This window comes from Homarus americanus, unplaced genomic scaffold, assembly GCF_018991925.1.
Source record: "Homarus americanus isolate GMGI-L3 unplaced genomic scaffold, GMGI_Hamer_2.0 scaffold49022, whole genome shotgun sequence".
NCBI classification, from domain to species: Eukaryota; Metazoa; Arthropoda; class Malacostraca; order Decapoda; family Nephropidae; genus Homarus; species Homarus americanus.
In genome coordinates, this window is record NW_024715338.1 from 6,546 (window position 1) to 28,423 (window position 21,878).

Sequence of the window (21,878 nt, forward strand, 5' to 3'; positions counted from 1 at the left end):
AGGACACACCATAGTCACCAGGACACACCATGAGTCACCAAGACACACCATGAGTCACCAGGACACACCTTGGTCACCAGGGCACACCATGAGTCACCAGACACACCATGAGTCACCAGGACACACCATGAGTCACCAGGACACACCATGAGTCACCAGACACACCATGAGTCACCAGGACACACCATGAGTCACCAGGACACACCATGAGTCACCAGGACACACCATGAGTCATCAAGACACACCATGAGTCACCAGGACACACCATGAGCCAGGGACACACCATGAGTCACCAGGACACACCATGAGTCACCAGGACACACCATGAGTCACCAGGACACACCTTGAGTCACCAGGACACACCATGAGTCACCAGGACACGCCATGAGTCACCAGGACACACCATGAGTCACCAAGACACACCATGAGTCACCAGGACACACCATGAGTCACCAGGACACACCATGAGTCACCAGGACACACCATGAGTCACCAGGACACACCATGAGTCACCAAGACACACCATGAGTCACCAGACACACCATGAGTCACCAAGACACATGAGTCACCAGGACACACCATGAGTCACCAAGACACACCATGAGTCACCAGACACACCATGAGTCACCAGGACACACCATGAGTCACCAGGACACACCATGAGTCACCAGGACACACCATGAGTCACCAGACACACCATGAGTCACCAAGACACACCATGAGTCACCAGGACACACCATGAGTCAGGGACACACCATGCGTCACCAGGACACACCATGAGTCACCAGGACACACCATGAGTCACCAGGGACACCATGAGTCACCAGACACACCATGAGTCACCAGGACACACCATGAGTCACCAGGGCACACCATGAGTCACCAGGAGGTACAGGGTGATCACATGGTAGAGGTCTTATTGTCGCCCGTATCATGTGTGGCAAGTCTTCTGCTGCTCTTCTTCACTACTGACCCTCCTCCTGCACTCACACTGGCCGTCCTCACACTGCTGCCGCCCCTCACACTGCTACCCACACCACCTACATTACCCACACCACCGCCACCCACGTTGCCAACACCACACCACCACCACCACCACCAGCACCACCACCCACAGTGCTCACGGTGCTTATCATATTACCACCACCACCCACACAGCTACCACCCCGCATACTACCACTACCACCTATAAGCCCACTACCACCACCACCCATCACAATACTACCACCCCTCACACTACCACCCGTCGCCGTGCCACTACTGCCTCTCACACTACCACTAACACTTCGAGCTCTGAAACTGCCACCACCCATGATGCTTCCAGCCCTCATACTGCCGCTGACACTGGCCGCCCTCACACTTGCCGCCCTCATACTGCCGCCCTCCTCTATCATCATACGGGATCTGACGGCTGGAGTGTTGTTCAGCTTGGGGTTGGGTATACAAGCGTAGACAGGGCGGTAGAGTAAAACAGACTCGGGGTTACTGTCTAAACCCCCGTCATACACCTGTCCAAGTTGAAACTCTGGCCCCGTGTACAGTCCGCCCTCCACGTGGTCACAACACACACCTGCGGGAACACGGTGGTTAGGTGGAGCACAGTGGTGGAACACAGTGGTTAAGAGTGCTGTTAAATGGAACACGGAATTTAAGTGGAACACGGGAGTGACTTAGTAGTTGGAATTGACTTATGAGCTAGGAGTGACTTATGAGCTAGGACTGACTTATGAACTAGAAGTGACTTATGAGCTAGGAGTGACTTATGAGCTAGGACTGACTTATGAGCTAGGACTGACTTATGAGCTAGGAGTGACTTATGAGCTAGGAGGACTTATGAGCTAGGGAGGACTTATGAGCTAGGAGTGACTATGAGCTAGGAGTGACTTATGAGCTAGGAGGACTTATGAGTGACTTATGAGCTAGAAGGACTGAACTAGGAGTGACTTATGAGTGACTTATGAGCTAGGACTGACTTATGAGCTAGAAGTGACTTATGAGCTAGGAGTGATTATGAGCTAGGACTGACTTATGAGCTAGAAGTGACTTATGAGCTAGGACTGACTTATGAGCTAGAATTGACTTATGAGCTAGGGGTGACTTATGAGCTAGGACTGACTTATGAGCTAGGAGTGACTTATGAGCTAGGGGAGTGACTTATGAGCTAGGAGTGACTATGAGCTAGGAGTGACTTATGAGCTAGGACTGACTTATGAGCTAGAAGTGACTTATGAGCTAGGAGGACTTATGAGCTAGGAAGTGACTTATGAGCTAGGGGTGACTTATGAGCTAGGACTGACTTATGAGCTGGGAGTGACTTATGAGCTAGGGTGACTTATGAGCTAGGAGTGACTTATGAGCTAGGGACTGACTTATGAGCTAGGAGTGACTTATGAGCTAGGAGGACTTATGAGCTAGGAGTGACTTATGAGCCAGGAGTGACTTATGAGCTAGGATGACTTATGAGCTAGAAGTGACTTATGAGCTAGGGGTGACTTATGAGCTAGGACTGACATGAGCTGGGAGTGACTTATGAGCTAGAGTGACTTATGAGCTAGGAGTGACTTATGAGCTAGGACTGACTTATGAGCTGGGAGTGACTTATGAGCTAGGAGTGACTTATGAGCTAGGAGTGACTTATGAGCTAGAGTGACTATGAGCTAGGAGTGACTTATGAGCTAGAAGTGACTTATGAGCTAGGGGTGACTTATGAGCTAGGAGTGACTTATGAGCTAGGGCTGACTTATGAGCTAGAGTGACTTATGAGCTAGGAGTGACTTATGAGCTAGGAGGACTTATGAGTGACTTATGAGCTAGAAGTGACTTATGAGCTAGGAGGACTTATGAGTGACTTATGAGCTAGAAGGACTTATGAGCTAGGAGTGACTTATGAGTGACTTATGAGCTAGAAGTGACTTATGAGCTAGGAGTGACTTATGAGCTAGAAGTGACTTATGAGCTAGGGGAGGACTTATGAGCTAGAAGTGACTTATGAGTGACTTATGAGCTAGGAGTGACTTATGAGCTAGGAGGACTTATGAGTGACTTATGAGCTAGAAGTGACTTATGACTGACTTATGAGCTAGGGTGACTTATGAGCTAGGAGTGACTTATGAGTGACTTATGAGCTAGGAGTGACTTATGAGCTAGGAGGACTTATGAGTGACTTATGAGCTAGAAGTGACTTATGAGCTAGGAGTGACTTATGAGCTAGGGAGTGACTTATGAGCTAGGAGTGATTTATGAGCTAGGAGTGACTTATGAGCTAGAAGTGACTTATGAGCTAGGAGTGACTTATGAGCTAGGAGTGACCTTATGAGCTAGGGAGTGACTTATGAGCTAGGAGACTTATGAGTGACTATGAGCTAGAAGGACTTATGAGCTAGAGTGACTTATGAGGACTTATGAGCTAGAAGTGACTTATGAGCTAGGAGTGGACTTATGAGCTAGAAGTGACTTATGAGCTAGGAGGACTTATGAGCTAGGAGGACTTATGAGCTAGAGTGACTTATGAGTGACTTATGAGCTAGAAGTGACTTATGAGCTAGGAGTGACCTTATGAGCTAGGAGGACTTATGAGCTAGGAGTGACTTATGAGTGACTTATGAGCTAGAAGTGACTTATGAGCTAGGAGTGACTTATGAGTGACTTATGAGCTAGAAGGACTTATGAGCTAGAGTGACTATGAGCTAGGAGTGACTTGAGGATGACTTATGAGCTAGGAAGTGACTTATGAGCTAGAAGTGACTTATGAGCTAGGAGGACTATGAGCTAGGAGTGACTTATGAGCTAGAAGTGACTTATGAGCTAGGAGTGACTTATGAGCTAGAAGGACCTTATGAGCTAGGAGTGACTTATGAGCTAGGAGTGACTTAAGGAGTGACTTATGAGCTAGAAGTGACTTATGAGCTAGGGAGGACTTATGAGTGACTTATGAGCTAGAAGTGACTAGAGCTAGGGAGGACTTATGAGCTAGAAGTGACCTTATGAGCTAGGAGTGACTTATGAGCTAGAGGACTTATGAGCTAGGAGTGACTTATGAGTGACTTGCTGGTGAAGTGACCTTATGAGCTAGGAGGATTATGAGCTAGGAGTGACTTATGAGCTAGGAGTGACTTATGAGGACTTATGAGCTAGAAGTGACTTATGAGCTAGAAGTGACTTATGAGCTAGGAGGACTTTAGGAGCTAGGAGTGACTTATGAGTGACTTATGAGCTAGTGACTTATGAGCTAGGAGTGACTTATGAGCTGGTGACGGGTGACTTATGAGCTAGAGTGACTTATGAGCTGGGATGCATGAGCTAGGGTGACTCTTGGGCTAGAAGTGACTTATGGGCTAGGGTGACTTATGAGCTAGGGTGACTTATGAGCTAGTGACCTTGAGCTAGGAGTGACTTATGAGGCTAGAGTGACCTTTATGAGCTAGGAGTGACTTATGAGCTAAAGTGACTTATGAGGTGACTTATGAGCTAGGGTGACTTATGAGCTAAGTGACCTTTATGAGCTAGGAGTGACTTATGAATGACTTATGAGCTGGAAGTGACCTTTGGAGCTAGGAGTGACTTATGAGCTAGGGGTGACTTATGAGCTAGGAATGAGCTGAGACACTTACTGTAGGTTATATTAGGCTGTTGGTTGGAATTTGGGATCCGGAAAGGGACTGTGGCGATGGTGATGGGAAAGTGCATGTGGAGGTCTTCCCCTGATTTACTCATTGAGATGTGGACCTGTAGATGAAACACAACGATATAATATGATGCTTTTTTGTGTTGCTGGAGTGATATTTTTGTGTTGGCGGCTATTTTTTGTGCTGGCGGCTATTTTATTTTGTTGGTGTAGCTGCTATTTTTTTCCTTGTGTTGTTTAGGCTGATATATTTTCTTTGTGGTATTGAAGCGGCCATGTTAATTATATTTGTTCATATTATTGTGTTCCTGAAGCGGCCATGTTAATTATGTTGTTCAAAGCCATCTAATTGTGTTCCTGAAGCAGCCATGTTAATTGTGTTCCTAAACATGTCTAATTGTGTTCCTGAAGCCATGTTAATTGTGTTCCTAAGCGCCATGCTAATTGTGTTCCTGAAGCGGCCATGCTAATTGTGTTCCTAGTGATACATAATTGTGTTCCTGAAGCAGCCATGTATTGTGTTCCTGAAGCGGCCATATTAATTGTGTTCCTGAAGCGGCCATGTTAATTGTGTTCCTGAAGCGGCCATGTTAATTGTGTTCCTGAAGCGGCCATGTAATTGTGTTCCTGAAGCGGCCATGTTAATTGTGTTCCTGAAGCGGCCATGTTAATTGTGTTCCTGAAGCGGCCATGTTAATTATGTTGACTGTTATAATTATTCAAGATGGCGGCTTATCATGACCGTCCACTTATGCAAATTACTCTTTCCTTAGTTCATGGTATATAAATATTATTGTTATTATCATCATTCTAAGGCACTTGTGTTACCTCCAGGCACACACTCGGGAAACACCAAATAAATATTGCAACTACCATAAATATTGCAGCTATCATAAATATTGCAGCTATCATATATATTGCAGCTATCATATATATTGCAACTACCATAAATATTGCAACTACCATAAATATTGTAACTACCATAAATATTGCAGCTATCATATATATTGCAACTACCATAAATATTGCAGCTATCATATATATTGCAATTACCATAGATATTGCAGCTATCATATATATTGCAACTACCATAAATATTGCAGCTATCATATATATTTGCAATTACCATAGATATTGCAGCTATCATATATATTGCAACTACCATAAATATTGCAGCTATCATATATATTGCAACTACCATAAATATTACCTATCATATATATTGCAATTACCATAGATATTGCAACTACCATAAATATTGCAGCTATATGAATATTATACTACATGGATATTGTAACTACCATAATTGTACCTTCATAAATATTGTAACTACCATAAATATTGCAACTACCATAAATATTACCTTACCATAAATATCGTAACTACCATAAATATTGCAACTACCATAAATATCGCAACTACCATAAATATTGTAACTACCATAAATATTGTAGCTACCACAAATATTGCAACTACCATAAATATCGCAACTCCCATAAATTATTGTAACTAAGTAAGAGAGACACACAGACGGGAATAAATCACAGCTCATTAGCATACACAAAGTCAACTCTACACAGTAGGGAGGGGGGTCGTCTCTCTCTCCTTAATTGCCTCATTAGCATGAAAACTCACAAGGAAAAATGTGTATGTTAATTTTTTTGTAATGTTTTTTTTGGGTATTTTGACTCATAACTAGACAGACAGTTAGTTAGACAGACAGATAGACAGATAGACAGACAGACAGACCTACCTTGAGGACATAGTAGATCTGGAGAGGTCTACACACACCGATAAGCGTGGGAGGCATCACCGGGACCACTAGACTCTGAGATGAATCAAACTTCCATCGTGTACCGGGAGCTACCGGGTCACCAGCATATTCCAACACCTGGTGCTGTACGTCCTTCGTCACTCCCAGTACGCCCCGGTCGATGAAGTACTCTACATACTGGTGATACGTGGGGGGACAGGATTACTTACAGCAATATATATAGTTGTGTTTTTTTCAAATGTGTTCATATTTTTTATGTGTGGTATCTAACAAAAAAGTGTTCCATAAGTGTTTCTAAAGTGATACCATATGTTACTGGGTTACTTATTTAGGAATTGTTTTTGTATAGGCCTAAGGATTTTTTTTTTTTTAGGCATAGGCTATTGTTATCTATGGTGATGTAATCTCGTATTTAGTTTATAGGTGAGATTCGGGGTGGTCTCTCTCTCTCTCTCTCTCTCTCTCTCTCTCTCTCTCTCTCTTCTTTAAATCTGTCAGTCTCTTCTTCTGCCCCGCTAATATGCTCCTGTCTGTCTGTCTGTCTGTCTGTCTGTCTATGTGTCTGTCTGTCTTGTGTGTGTGTGTGTGTGTGTGTGTGTCTGTCTGTCTGTCTCTCTGTCTGTCTGTCTCTGTGTGTCTGTCTTTCTTTCTGTCTGTCTCTGTCTGTCTGTCTGTCTGTGTGTGTGTGTGTGTGTGTGTCTGTGTGTCTGTCTGTCTGTCTCTGTCTGTCTGTCTCTGTGTGTCTGTCTTTCTTTCTGTCTGTCTCTGTCTATCTGTCTGTCTGTGTGTGTGTGTGTGTGTCTGTCTGTCTGTCTGTCTATCTGTCTCTCTCTGTCTGTCTGTCTGTCTGTCTGGACCAGCCTCAACTTGGCATGGTTCGCCTCACTCTAGTTATTGACGTTAGTTCCAAGTCTGATAATTTCCCTCTCCTCCCTCTCATTCCCTCTCACTCCCTCCTTTATCTCCCCCTCTCCTCCTTCCCACCTTCCTTCTCCTCCTTCTCGCCCTTCCTTCCCTACCCCCTCCTTTACCTTCACTCCTAAAGCTTACTTGGACCAGCTTGAGTTTGAGCCTGATCTCCTCCTCGCTCTGGTTGTCGATGTCGGCCTTAAGCTTGATGCTCTCACCACACACGTAGGCTGTCCGCTCAAGCTGGGTCCTGAGGGAGACTGGCCCTCTCTTACAGCACAGGCAGCAGAGGGAACGTACGTGACCCACCATCGGCTTCTGGGGAAGAGAGGTGATGAGAAGAGATGAGATAGGGGTGATGAGAAAGAGTGGTGTGAGGGGGGTAATAAGGGAGGGGGTGGTGGGGTGATGAGGAGGAGGGTGGGGTGGGGGGTGATGAGAGGGGGTGGGGTGGGGTGATGAGAAGGGGAGAGGGGTGGGAGTTAGTTGAGGGGGTGATGAGGAGAGGGGGGTGGGGTGGGGTTGAAGGAGGTTAGGGTGGGGAGAACACACTCACCTAAGATCATAATCAGCCACAGGATAAGGGGTGACAGGGTGACAGGGGTGACAGGGGTGACCAGGACAGTGACCAGGTGACAGGGTGACAGGGTGACAGGGGTGACAGGGGACAGGGTGACGGGTGACAGGACAGGGGTGACAGGTGACAGGGTGACAGGTGACAGGGACAGGGTGGGTGACAGGGGTGACAGGTGACGGGTGACAGGGGTGACAGGGTGACGGGTGACGGGTGACGGTGACAGGGACAGGGTGACGGGTGACAGGGACAGGGGTGACAGGGTGACGGGTGACCAGGGACAGGGTGACGGGTGGGACAGGGACAGGGTGACGGGTGACAGGGGTGACGGGTGACAGGGACAGGGTGACGGTGACAGGGACAGGGGTGACAGGTGACAGGGTGACAGGGTGACGGGTGACAGGTGACGGGGGTGACGGGGTGACGGGTGACAGGGACAGGGGTGGGACAGGGTGACGGGTGACAGGACAGGTGACGGGTGACGGGGTGACAGGTGACGGGGGTGACGGGTGACCGGGTGACAGGGGACAGGGTGACGGGTGACAGGAGGACAGGGTGACGGGTGGGACAGGGGTGGGGACGGTGACCGGGGACAGGGGTGGGACAGGGGACAGGGACGGGGGTGACGGGTGACAGGGACAGGGTGACGGGTGACAGGGGTGACAGGTGACAGGTGACAGGGACAGGGTGACCAGGTGACAGGGACAGAGTGACGGGTGACAAGGACAGCAGGGTGACGGGTGACCGGGGTGACAGGGGTGGTGACAGGACAGGGTGTGGGGTGACAGGGACAGGGGTGACGGGTGACAGGGACCAAGTGACGGGTGACAGGGACAGGGTGACAGGGACAGGGTGACGGTGACAGGGTGACCAGGGACAGGGTGACAGGTGACAGGGACAGTGACGGGTGACAGGACAGGACAGGGTGACAGGTGATGGGTGACAGGGACAGGTTGACAGGGTGACGGGAGGTGACAGGGGTGACCAGGGACAGGGTGACAGGGTGACGGGTGACAGAGGGTGACAGGGGTGACCAGGGACAGGGTGACGGGTGATGACAGGGTAACAGGGACAGGGGGACGGGGAATGCAGTTAGGTGTATCAATCAGCAAGTGAAGGAGGGAGGGTGTAGTAGTCGTAGGGGTTTGGGTTGAGTTAGGTTAGGTGGGTTAGGTTAGGTTGGGTTGGGGGAGAGAGGATTTAGAAGGAGGAGGAGGGAGGAAGGAGAGCCGACAGGTGTGGCAGTGAGCCGTGTGATGGTCGGAGGCAGGTCGGTGAAGCGTCATATCATACGAGTTGCGATTTCTTGGGTATTTTTAGGGATTTCTTGGGTATTTTTAGGGATTTCTTGGGTATTTTTAGGGATTTCTTGGGTATTTTGATTTCTTGGGTATTTTAGGGATTTCTTGGGTATTTTAGGGATTTCTTGGGTATTTTTAGGGATTTCTTGGGTATTTTTAGGGATTTCTTGGGTATTTTTAGGGATTTCTTGGGTATTTTTAGGGATTTCTTGGGTATTTTTAGGGATTTCTTAGGGAGTCTTAGAGATTCTGAAAGATTCTGCCCATGCCTCCCTACCACCTATCTCCTCCTACCTCCTAAACACCCCATCTTACTTCCCTTCTCCTCCCCACACCCCTCCCCACCCCCCCCCCACCTCACCAGGTACTGCTCGTCCATACAGTCTATATGAGGACCCTCCCCCCCCCACTCCCAGGTACTGCTCGTCATACAGTCTGAGACTCTCCCCTCCCCCACTCACCAGTACTGCTCGTCCATACAGTCTATGGGACCCTCCACCCCCCCTCTCAGGTACTGCTCGTCCATACAGTCTATATAGAGGACTCTCCCCTCCCCACTCACCAGTGCTGCTCGTCCCCAGTTGAGGACCCTCCCCCCCCCCTCTCCTCGTCCATACAGTCTATGTGAGGACTCTCCCCTCCCCACTCACCAGGTACTGCTCGTCCATACAGTCTATATGGACTCCCCACCCCCCCACTCCACCAGGTACTGCTCGTCCATACAGTCTATATAGGACCCTCCCCACCCCCCACTCACCAGGTGACTGCTCGTCCCAGTCTATATGAGACCTCCCCCCCACTCACCAGGTACTGCTCGTCCATACAGTCTATATGAGGACCTCCCCCACTCACCAGGTACTGCTCGTCCCTACGGTCTATAAAGGACCTCCCCCACCCCCCCTCACCAGGTACTGCTCGTCCATACAGTCTATATGAGGCCCTCCCACCCCCCCCCTCCCCAGGTACTGCTCGTCCCATACAGTCTATATGGGCCCCCCACCCCCCACTCACCAGGTGCCTCGTCATACAGTCTATGAGGACCCTCCCCACCCCCCCCCCTCACCAGGTACTGCTGTCCGTCTATGGACCCTCCCACCCCCCACTCACCAGGTACTGCTCGTCCATACAGTCTATATGGGGACCCTCCCACACCCCCACCCACCAGGTACTGCTCGTCCATACAGTCCTGAGGGACCCTCCCCACCCCCACTCACAGGTACTGCTCGTCCATACAGTCTATATGAGGACCCCCCCCACCCCCCACTCACCAGGTACTGCTCGTCCATACAGTCTATAAGAGGGACCTCCCCCCCCCCACTCACCAGGTACTGCTCGTCCATACAGTCTATATCCCCCCCCCCCCACTCCACAGGTACTGCTCGTCCATACAGTCTATAGACCCTCCCAAGGACCTCCCCCACCCCCACTCACCAACTGCTCGTCCGTCATATGAGGACCCTCCCACCCCCCCTCACCAGGTACTGCTCGTCCATACAGTCTATATGAGGACCTCCACCCCCACTCACCAGGTACTGCTCGTCCACACAGTCTATGGACCCTCCCACCCCCACTCACCAGGTACTGCCTCCCACCCCCCCCCCCACCCCCCCACCAACCCCCCACCCCACCCGTCCATACAGTCTATATGAGGACCCTCCCCCTCCCCCACTCACCAGGTACTGCTCGTCCATACAGTCTATGTGGACCCTCCCCACCCCCCCTCACCAAGTACTGCTCGTCCATACAGTCTATATGAGGACCCTCCCCCCACCCCCCCCACTCACCAGGTACTGCTCGTCCCACACAGTCTATATGAGGACCTCACCCCCCCACTCACCAGGTACTGCTCGTCATACAGTCTATATGAGGACCCTCCCCCCACCCCCCCACTCACCAAGTACTGCTCGTCCATACAGTCTATATGAGGACCCTCCCCACCCCCCTCACTGGTACTGCTCGTCCATACAGTCTATATGAGGACCTCCCCCACCCCCACTCACCAGGTATTCAAGTCTATAGGACCCCCCCCCCCCCACTCACCAGGCTGCTCGTCCATACAGTCTAGAGGACCCTCCCCACACTCACCAGGCTGCTGCTCGTCCATACAGTCTATATGGGGACCCTCCCACCCCTCACCAGGTGCCTCAGTCCACCAGTCTATGAGGACCCTCCCCACCCCCACTCACCAGGTACTGCTCGTCCATACAGTCTATAGGGACCCTCCCCCCACCCCCCACTCTGCCCAGGTACTGCTCGTCCATACAGTCTATATGAGGGACCCTCCCCACCCCCCCCCACTCCCAGGTACTGCTCGTCCATACAGTCTATATGAGGACCCTCCCCACCCCCCTCCCTAGGTACTGCTCGTCCCATACAGTCTATATGAGACCTCCCCACCCCCCCACTCACCAGGTACTGCTCGTCCATACAGTCTATATGAGGACCTCCCCACCCCCCTCACCAGGTACTGCTCGTCCGCCAGTCCATAGAGGACCTCCCCACCCCCCCCCACTCCACTCTCGTCCATACAGTCTATATGAGGACCCTCCCACCCCCCACTCACCAGGTACTGCTCGTCCCACAGTCTATATGGGGACCCTCCCCACCCCCCCCTCACCAGGTACTGCTCGTCCATACAGTCTTGAGGACCCTCCCCACCCCCACTCACAGGTGCCTCGTCCCCAGTCTTGAGCCCCCACCCCCCACTCACCAGGTACTGCTCGTCCATCCACAGTCCATGAGGACCCTCCACCCCCACTCCCAGAGTACTGCTCGTCCATACAGTCTATATGAGGGACCTCCCCACCCCCTCACAGGTACTGCTCGTCCATACAGTCTATATGAGGACCCTCCCCCACTCCAGGTACTGCTCGTCCATACAGTCTATATGAGGACCTCCCCACCCCCACTCCTGCTCGTCCATACAGTCTATATAGGGGCCCTCCCCCCCCCCCACTCACCAGGTACTGCTCGTCCATACAGTCTATATGAGACCCTCCCCCCACTCACCAGGTACTGCTCGTCCATACAGTCCTATATGAGGACCCTCCCCCCCAATCTCCCAGTGCCTGCCCATACAGTCTATATGGGGACCTCCCACCCCCCACTCCCAGGTACTGCTCGTCCATACAGTCTATATAGGGACCCTCCCACCCCCCACTCCCAGGTACTGCTCGTCATACAGTCTATATGAGGGACCCTCCCACCCCCTCACCAGGTACTGCTCGTCCCATACAGTCTATATGAGGGACCTCCCCACCCCCCCACTCCCAGGTACTGCTCGTCCCATACAGTCTGCTATGGGACCTCCCCCACCCCCCTCACCAGGTACTGCTCGTCCATACAGTCTATGTGAGGACCCTCCCCACCCCCCACTCACCAGGTACTGCTCGTCCATACAGTCTATATGAGGACCCTCCCCACCCCCCCACTCACCAGGTACTGTCGTCCATACAGTCTGTAGACCTCCCCACCCCCCCTCACCCAGTACTGCTCGTCCCAATCTAGCCCTCCCCCCCTCACAGTACTGCCTGTCCATACAGTCTATATAGAACCTCCTCCACCCCCCCCACTCACCAGGTACTGCTCGTCCATCAGTCTATGAGACCCCCCCCCACTCACCAGTACTGCTCGTCCCATACAGTCATATGAGGCCTCCCCACCCCCCACTCACCAGGGCACTGCTCGTCCATACAGTCTATATGAGGACCCTCCCCCACTCACCAGGTACTGCTCGTCCCCACAGTCTATATGGACCCTCCCCCCACTCACCAGGTACTGCTCGTCCATACAGTCTATATGAGAACCTCCCCACCCCCCCCACTCACCAGGTACTGCTCGTCCATACAGTCTATATGAGGACCCCCCCTCCTAGGTACTGCTCGTCCACACAGTCTATGGGGACCCTCCCCACCCCCACTCACCAGGTACTGCTCGTCCCCACAGTCTATATGAGGACCCTCCCACCCCCCACTCTGAGTGACTGCTCGTCCATACAGTCTATATGAGGGACCCTCCCACCCCCCCACTCACCAGGTACTGCTCGTCCATACAGTCTATATGAGGACCCTCCCCCCCCCCACTCACCAGGTACTGCTCGTCCACAGTCTATATGAGGACTCTCCCACCCCCCACTCACCAGGTACTGCTCGTCCATACAGTCTATATGAGAGCCTCCCACTCCCCCACTCACAGGTACTGCTCGTCCATACAGTCTATATGAGGACCCTCCCCACCCCCCACTCACCAGGTACTGCTCGTCCATACAGTCTATATGAGGACCCTCCCACCCCCCACTCACCAGGTACTGCTCGTCCATACAGTCTATGAGGACCCCCCCACCCCCCCACTCACCAGGTACTGCTCGTCCATACAGTCTATATGAGGACCCTCCACCCCCACTCACCAGGTACTGCTCGTCCATACAGTCTATGGGGACCCTCCCACCCCCCCTCCCAGGTACTCCTCGTCCATACAGTCTATGAGGACCCTCCCCACCCCCCCCACTCACCAGGTACTGCTCGTCCCTTACAGTCTATATGGGGACCTCCCCACCCCCACTCACCAGGTACTGCTCGTCCATACAGTCTATATGAGGGACCCTCCCACCCCCCCCACTCACCAGGTACTGCTCGTCCATACAGTCTATATGAGGACCCTCCCACCCCCACTCACCCAGGTACTGCTCGTCCATACAGTCTATGAGGGGACCCTCCCCACTCCCCCCTCACCAGGTACTGCTCGTCCCTACAGTCTATATGAGGGACCTCCACCCCCCCACTCACAGGTACTGCTCGTCCATACAGTCTATGGGGACCCTCCCCCACCCCCCCCCACTCACAGGTACTGCTCGTCCATACAGTCTATGAGGACCCTCCCACCCCCCCCACTCACCAGGTACTGCTCGTCCCTTACAGTCTATATGAGGACCCTCCCCACCCCCCCACTCACCAGGTACTGCTCGTCCATACAGTCTATGTGTGGACCCTCACCCCACCTCACCAGGTACTGCTCGTCCATACAGTCTATATGAGGACCCTCCCCTCCCCCACTCACCAGGTACTGCTCGTCCATACAGTCTATATGAGGACCCTCCCCACCCCACTCACCAGGTACTGCTCGTCCATACAGTCTATATGAGGACCCTCCCACCCCCACTCACCAGGTACTGCTCGTCCCATACAGTCTATATGAGGACCCTCCCCACCCCCCCTCTGGGTACTGCTCGTCCATACAGTCTATATGGGGACCCTCCCACCCCCCCACTCACGGTACTGCTCGTCCATACAGTCTATATGAGGACCCTCCCCACCCCCACCCCCCCACTCACCAGGTACTGCTCGTCCCCACAGTCTATATGGGGACCCTCCCCACCCCCCCACTCACCAGGTACTGCTCGTCCATACAGTCTATATGTGGACCAATAATAGTAAATACTTCATCCCTGAGGCGGTGAGGCGTAGGGGATGTCCACAGTCACCTGAGAACTATATACGTCTATTATCTTTATCATTATTTTTATATAATCATCATTATATCATTATCATTACATTACATCATAATCATCATCATCATTATCATTATTACTATTATCGTCATTATCAATCATCATTATTATCATCATCATCATCATCATCATCATCATTATTACTATTATCGTCATTATCAATCATCATTATTATCATCATCATCATCATCATCCATTCTTACATATCGTCATTATCAATCATCATTATTATCATCATCATCATCATCATCATTATTACTATTATCGTCATTATCAATTATCATTATTATCATCATCATCATCATCATCATCATCATTAATACTATTATCGTCATTATCAATCATCATTATTATCATTATCCACTAAATACATTATAGCTGTGTCTATAATCTCCCCATGGTCTATTAATCTCCCTGGTCTAATCCTCACCTGGTCTAACCAATCTCCACCTGGTCTATTAATCTCCCACCTGGTCTATTAATCTCCCACCTGTTAGTATCCTCCACATGGTCTATTAATCCTGGTCTATTAATCTCACAGTATACTCTCACATAGTCTATATCTCCCCCACACCACCACCACCATCACTACCACCACTACCACCACCTCTACCACCACCTCTACCATCACCACACCACCACCACCATCACTACCACCACACCACCACCTCTACCACACATCACTACCACCACTCCCTACCACCACCTCTACCACCATCACTACCCATCACTACCACCTCTACCACCACCTCTACCATCCCCACCATCACAACACCATCACTACCACCACCACCACCACTACCACCACACCACCACCACCAGGCACTATTACTGCAACTAAACTACTACTAAGCACCTCCAGCCTCCCCAGCCATTTCACCCATCTAATAAGAAGCTATCCTATCTGTGTTAGTTGAGCCGCAGATCTATAGGACATTCAGTGACTGTAGCCTCATAGTCAATATCTGCGGCAGTTGTCGGAGTTGGGGCCGTGCTCTCCGTTCCCCTGAGGCAGAGCAAAGCTGACCGGGAGAGAGGACAGTCGACATCTCATCAGGCTGTAACATAACTTGTGGGCTGCTGCTTCTGTTCGGAGATCACCTCCACGAGTCTGGTGTAAAACATCTTACCCAGTTCCATCCCACCAGGGTTGTGAACACTAGAGAGTGAAGCTGCCTTGATCAACGTTCTGAATTCTCCCCATATGCCCTTCTCATGTCGTTCTCGTTCCTCCTGTGTGCAGCATCGAGCTAGGTTACGGTGACATGCGGCCATGGATCAAAGATCTGATGTGAAGAGGCTCGCTGTCCCCGCGTCCAGAATCCTCGAGCACTGACGTCAACACAGGCCTGGTTGGATGTGTTTGAAGCCCTATGTTGGAAATTCTCACCGTGCAAAGGAAGGAGGTCGGTTCTACACTGACAGCCTGGCAGATTTCCTTCAACATGTTTGCTGTGTGAGATCCCTTACTTCGTCATGCCTCATGCATATGAACCCCCTTCTTACACACCATGGCGTGATCGACGTCATTGGAAGAGCCACACACGCATTGGGAGGGCAAACCTTCTACCAGCCGACCATACCTAAGAGCAATGGCATCTGTAAATTCTTGTTTATTAAGACTGAGACCATTTGCCCTTATCGGTAACGTAGTTAACCAGTTCGAGGCGCCCACCTCCTGCGCTATAGCTACTTTTTTTCAAATTCTCGGTACTTGCAGCACAGTTGCTGCAACTTATCACTTTGGCTGTGCTGTCGTTCTGTCGTAATGGACCTTCGAGTCTTGTTTACTCCACTGGTATCCACCTCACCTGTTGCGTTCTGAGCTATCATGTGGTCAGTGAGGGCTGCCGTGAGCTTAACTGAGCTTTGATGTTTGGTGGCAGCAATCTTCTGGATTGGTCAATCCCATTCCTCCCAGTCTCGGTGGTAGTGCAAGGAGTGATCTTTCTGCTGGTGTTATGAGGGTGTTTCACCAATTTGAATGAAATTGACGCTGATAGCTTCTTCCAGAGGGTGGAGGAGGGTCCGATCTCATGGATAGTGCGCATGAGGTAGTTCAAACGATGCTTGACTCCATGGGTGAATGCCGCAAAGGCCACTTGTGGCTCTGTGTTAGCGTTATCAAACAGAGCTTGATTTCCGTCACCCACTCATTCACCGCTCCCGTTACATACTCGGTCTTGAAGTCCTTCGTGCCGACTACCGCGCCTAGGTGTCTTTGGCCGTCCTGTTATTTTGACAAACTTCCACCGAACACCTCCATTGCCCGTTCAACTACTAAACTACAACTACTACTACTATCACCACGACTACGAACCTCGATCACCACCAACCTGGCCTGCCTTCTAGCTACTGTTGACCTCTCTCTCTCTCTCTCTCTCTCTCTCTCTTCAAGACGATCTAACCTGCATCCTCACCTAACCTTTAAATTTTCTCATTTAACCTAACCTGACCTGACCTGACCTGACCTGACCTGACCTAACCTAACCGAGAGCTAGGATATATAGATACGTGTTGTGTTATAGTGTAATTTAGATACTGAGAGATACTGAACGACCTTAAACGACCATAAATAACCCGGAACAACCCTAAACGACCCAGAACAACCCTGAACGACCCTGTACGACCCTAAATAGCATGAGAACACACTAAGTTACATGAAAACCAAGACAAATTAAATATCCAGACATTATATTAAGAGGCAATTCAGTAATTAGTAACAGACCATTGATGAAGGTCATTTGCATATATAAACACTTATTAAAAGCTCTAATTAACCTTACCTCTTAATTAACTTACCTGAGTAAACTTTTATTCAATATAAATTTCTATCTATCCAGGTTTATTTTAGATTGTAAGTAATGTTAATACTTATTGAGAAGTCATAATATGCCTGGGTATTCAACTCTTGGTTAGGTTGGGTTGGGTTAGGTTAGGTTAGGTCTGGTATTATTCGTATAATTTTAGCTATAATCACTATAATCACCATGAAGGAGTATGACATAGGAGTTCATAATTACGTATAATGTTATTGGGTGTTGTACTGTATTATAGGTGTAATAACAATAATAACAACAATAATAACAATAATTCATTTACTATCGCGTCTAACTACAGGTTAAACAATGTACTAATGTGCTTCACTCTCTACAGGTATTACACGTACTACATGTACTCTTGTTGTACTCTGGTGCCTCACTGTACTGGGTCAGGTAAGAGGTCAATGTGTAATTACTGCTTGTTATTATTGGTTTGTTATGTATGCTGTTATTTGGTTGAGGTCTGTCTGTCTGTCTGTGTATCTGAGTAGGAAGAGGAGTATAAATATGAGTAGGAGGGAGAGGAAGAGGAAGAGGAGTAGGAGGAGGAAGGAGGAGGAGTGGAGGAGGAAGAGGAAGAGGGAAGAGGTAGGAGAGAGAATATAAATGTGGAGGAGAGGGAAGAGGAAGAGGAGGAGGGGAGAAGGAGTAGAAGAGGAGTAGGGAACAGCAGGAGGAAGAGGAGGAGGAGTAACAGGAGAAAACTGAATATACAAAAATATCAGCCATTGTCAGCCACTTAATATAAATCTTGTGTCAGCATTAAGAGAAAGTCAGCAGAGAGAAAGTGTCAGCATTATGAGAAAGTCAGCAGAGAGAAAGTGTCAGCATTATGAGAAAGTCAGAGAGAGAAAGTGTCAGCATTATGAGAAAGTCAGGAGAGAGAAAGTGTCAGCATTATGAGAAAGTCAGGAGAGAGAAAGTGTCAGCATTACGAGAAAGTCAGGAGAGAAAGTGTCAGCATTATGAGAAAGTCAGCAGAGAGAAAGTGTCAGCATTATGAGAAAGTCAGCAGAGAGAAAGTGTCAGCATTATGAGAAAGTCAGCAGAGAGAAAGTGTCAGCATTATGAGAAAGTCAGAGAGAGAAAGTGTCAGCATTATGAGAAGTCCGCAGAGAGAAAGTGTCAGCATTATGAGAAAGTCATCAGAGAGAAAGTGTCAGCATTATGAGAAAGTCAGCAGAGAGAAAGTGTCAGCATAGGAGAAAGTCAGCAGAGAGAAAGTGTCAGCATTAAGAGAAAGTCAGGAGAGAGAAAGTGTCAGCATTAAAGAGAAAGTCAGCAGAGAGAAAGTGTCAGCATTAAGAGAAAGTCAGCAGAGAGAAAGTGTCAGTATTGAGAGAAAGTCAGCAGAGAGAAAGTGTCAGCATTACGAGAAAGTCAGCAGAGAAAGTGTCAGCATTAAGAGAGAAAGTCAGGAGAGAGAAAGTGTCAGCATTATGAGAAACAGCAGAGAGAAAGTGTCAGCATTAAGAGAAAGTCAGGAGAGAGAAAGTAGCATTAAAGAGAAAGTCAACAGAGAGAAAGTGTCAGCATTATGAGAAAGTCAGGAGAGAGAAAGTGTCAGCATTATGAGAAAAGTCAAAGGAGAGAAGTGTCAGCATTATGAGAAAGTCAGGAGAGAGAAAGTGTCAGCATTATGAGAAAAGTCAGCAGAGAGAAAGGTCAGCATTAAGAGAAAGTCAGAGAGAAAGTGTCAGCATTACGAGAAAGTCAACAGAGAGAAAGTGTCAGCATTATGAGAAAGTCAGCAGAGAGAAAGTGTCAGCATTACGAGAAAGTCAGCAGAGAGAAAGTGTCAGCATTAAGAAAGTCAGCAGAGAGAAAGTGTCAGCATTATGAGAAAGTCAGCAGAGAGAAAGTGTCAGCATTATGAGAAAGTCAGCAGAGAGAAAGTGTCAGCATTATGAGAAAGTCAGCAGACAAAAAAAAAGAATCTCCCGTAACTATCAATTTGGTCTTCAGTAACATGAGGAAATAGTTACCGATAGAGGGACAATAGACAGTCATTCTCCCTTTTTGTTTCTCCTCTGTACGCGAAAGGAAAACTTGATGATGGTTGAAATAAAGGAAAAATGGAGAGGAAAGATAAGAAAATGGTGTAAGAGAGATGAGTGTTTTCTTATTATTCCTGACGTGGACTGATGGCTCGCCAGTCTCGTCAGCCAAGATTTACTGAGTCATTGTCGGTGTGTGTGTGTGTGTGTGTGTGTGTGTGTGTGTGTGTGTGTGTGTGTGTGTGTGTGTGTACGGAACTATAAAACAAATGCATTTTCTCAACATCTCTAACGTACATAATAATTATTCCTAACAAATATATATCCCTAATATTAATTAATTTCCTGCTAACTAATAATAATGCAATAATTATATAATATTCTATCATATTTCCCATACGAGGAAGTTTGCATTAGCTGGAGGTAGTGAAACGCGGGTGGGTGAGCCCGTAGAGTTGTGTGGTGTGTTCAGACTGTCAGGCTGTCTTCTCCCACCCCTTAAACAACCCTTACCACCCCTCATTGACCCACCCCGGCCCCAGGTCACACCAGGGGTAGTGTTTGTTCCTCAGTGGCGCCATCTTCCTTAATTATGGCTCCTCTCGGGGTTAATTAGTCTCTCTCCACCTCCCTCTCTTCCTCCTTCATTCCTTTCTCCCTCTTCCTTTCCTCTCCCACCTCCCTCCATCCATCCTCACCTCACCCCCGCTACCCAGCTGAAACTGACAACGTAATGGGCAGTTAGACTCAGCCAATTATAGATCATTATAGGTAGTTAGGCTGAACGTATAATAACCTTGTTCGACTACACAGGTGGTAGTTAAGACATAGTTTGACGTAAGTGAAGTTATTAGAGGTTGTTATGTTGGCTCGGTGGTAGTTAGGCGTTAATAAGGTGGTTAGAGACGACAAGGTGAATTAGCACACAATGGCACATACATACACACACACACATACATAACATACATACATACATACATACATACATACATACATACATACATATATACATACAATACATACACACATACACACACACAACACAGCCCAGACGTACATACAGACAATTTAAACATAAATGCAAATCAGTTATCATATAATCCTTCCCCAGTAAAGTTTCTTCCACACTACATATGTAAATTACTCTGGCATATGTGTGTGTGTGTGTGTGTGTGTGTGTGTGTGTGTGTGTGTGTGTGTGTGTGTGTGTGTGTGTGTGTGTGTGTGTGTGTCTGTGTGTGTCTGTGTGTGTGTGTGTGTGTTGTCTGTGTCTGTGTGTTGTCTGTGTGTGTGTCTGTGTCTGTGTGTGTGTGTGTGTGTGTGTGTGTGTGTGTGTGTGTGTGTGTGTGTGTGTGTGTGTGTGTGTGTGTGTGTGTGTGTCTGTGTGTGTGTGTGTGTGTGTTTGTGTGTGTGTGTGTGTGTTTGTTTCTGTACGTACGTGTCTCACCCTGGGGTTCGTATACCTGTGACAGTGTTTTAATTAACCTGTATGTCAATAAAAGAGAACCAATCACAAAACACCCTCCTCCCCAAAAAATAAAACAATTTGGCAACTCAGGATATATTAAATCAACTAAATAATGGAAAGAACCAATTAAAAGAGAGAGAAATTACAAGTTAATCAACCCGGACCAATCAGGTTATCCATTACACCCTGACGTAACGGGGCATGACCAATTAAATACACGGAAATTAGTGGAAAATTCACACATGGAAACTCAGCAGGGGATTAGATGATGACGTCATTGGGTGGAATGAGTCAGTGCCTGTGCATGGTGGGGTACACACGTATCAGCAGCAGCTCACCGTAAGTTAATTTAACCCTCGGTACGATTGAATCAGGATCATCGTTATTATAATGTTAGTGAATTTATAGAGCGGTGTAAACAGACATAGACAGACAACCAGACAGACAGACAGACAACCAGACAGACAGACAACCAGACAGACAGACAACCAAACAGACAGACAACCAGACAGACAGACAACCAAACAGACAGACAACCAGACAGACAGACAACCAGACAGACAGACAACCAGACAGACAGACAACCAGACAGACAGACAACCAGACAGACAGACAACCAGACAGACGAAACAGACAGACAACCAGACAGACAGACAACCAGACAGACAGACAACCAGACAGACAAACAACCAGACAGACAGACAACCAGACAGACAGGTATGAACGTGAGAAAACAAGGTTAATGGGGATCAGTTGAGGGACTTATCCTAGCAGTGAGTGTGTCCGGGAGGCCTCACACGCCTCACACGCCCCTCACGCCCTAGCCTCACACGCCTCACACGCCTTCACACGCCCTCACGCACACGCCCTCACACGCCCTCATACGCTCACACGCTCTCACAC

General features: G+C 49.0%; 1 protein-coding gene across 1 annotated transcript in view; it reads right to left on the reverse strand.

The window, feature by feature from the left end:
* Positions 1 to 1,084: 1,084 nt before the first annotated feature.
* LOC121857682 (arrestin domain-containing protein 2-like) overlaps positions 1,085 to 21,878 on the reverse strand; it is a gene marked incomplete at both ends in the record, with an annotated part of 48,902 nt that continues 28,108 nt past the window's right edge. The window contains 6 exon segments of the mRNA XM_042353754.1: positions 1,085 to 1,570; positions 4,611 to 4,725; positions 6,378 to 6,575; positions 7,449 to 7,625; positions 14,568 to 14,622; positions 14,624 to 14,661. Of these exon segments, the coding sequence (XP_042209688.1) occupies positions 1,085 to 1,570; positions 4,611 to 4,725; positions 6,378 to 6,575; positions 7,449 to 7,625; positions 14,568 to 14,622; positions 14,624 to 14,661 (1,069 nt within the window).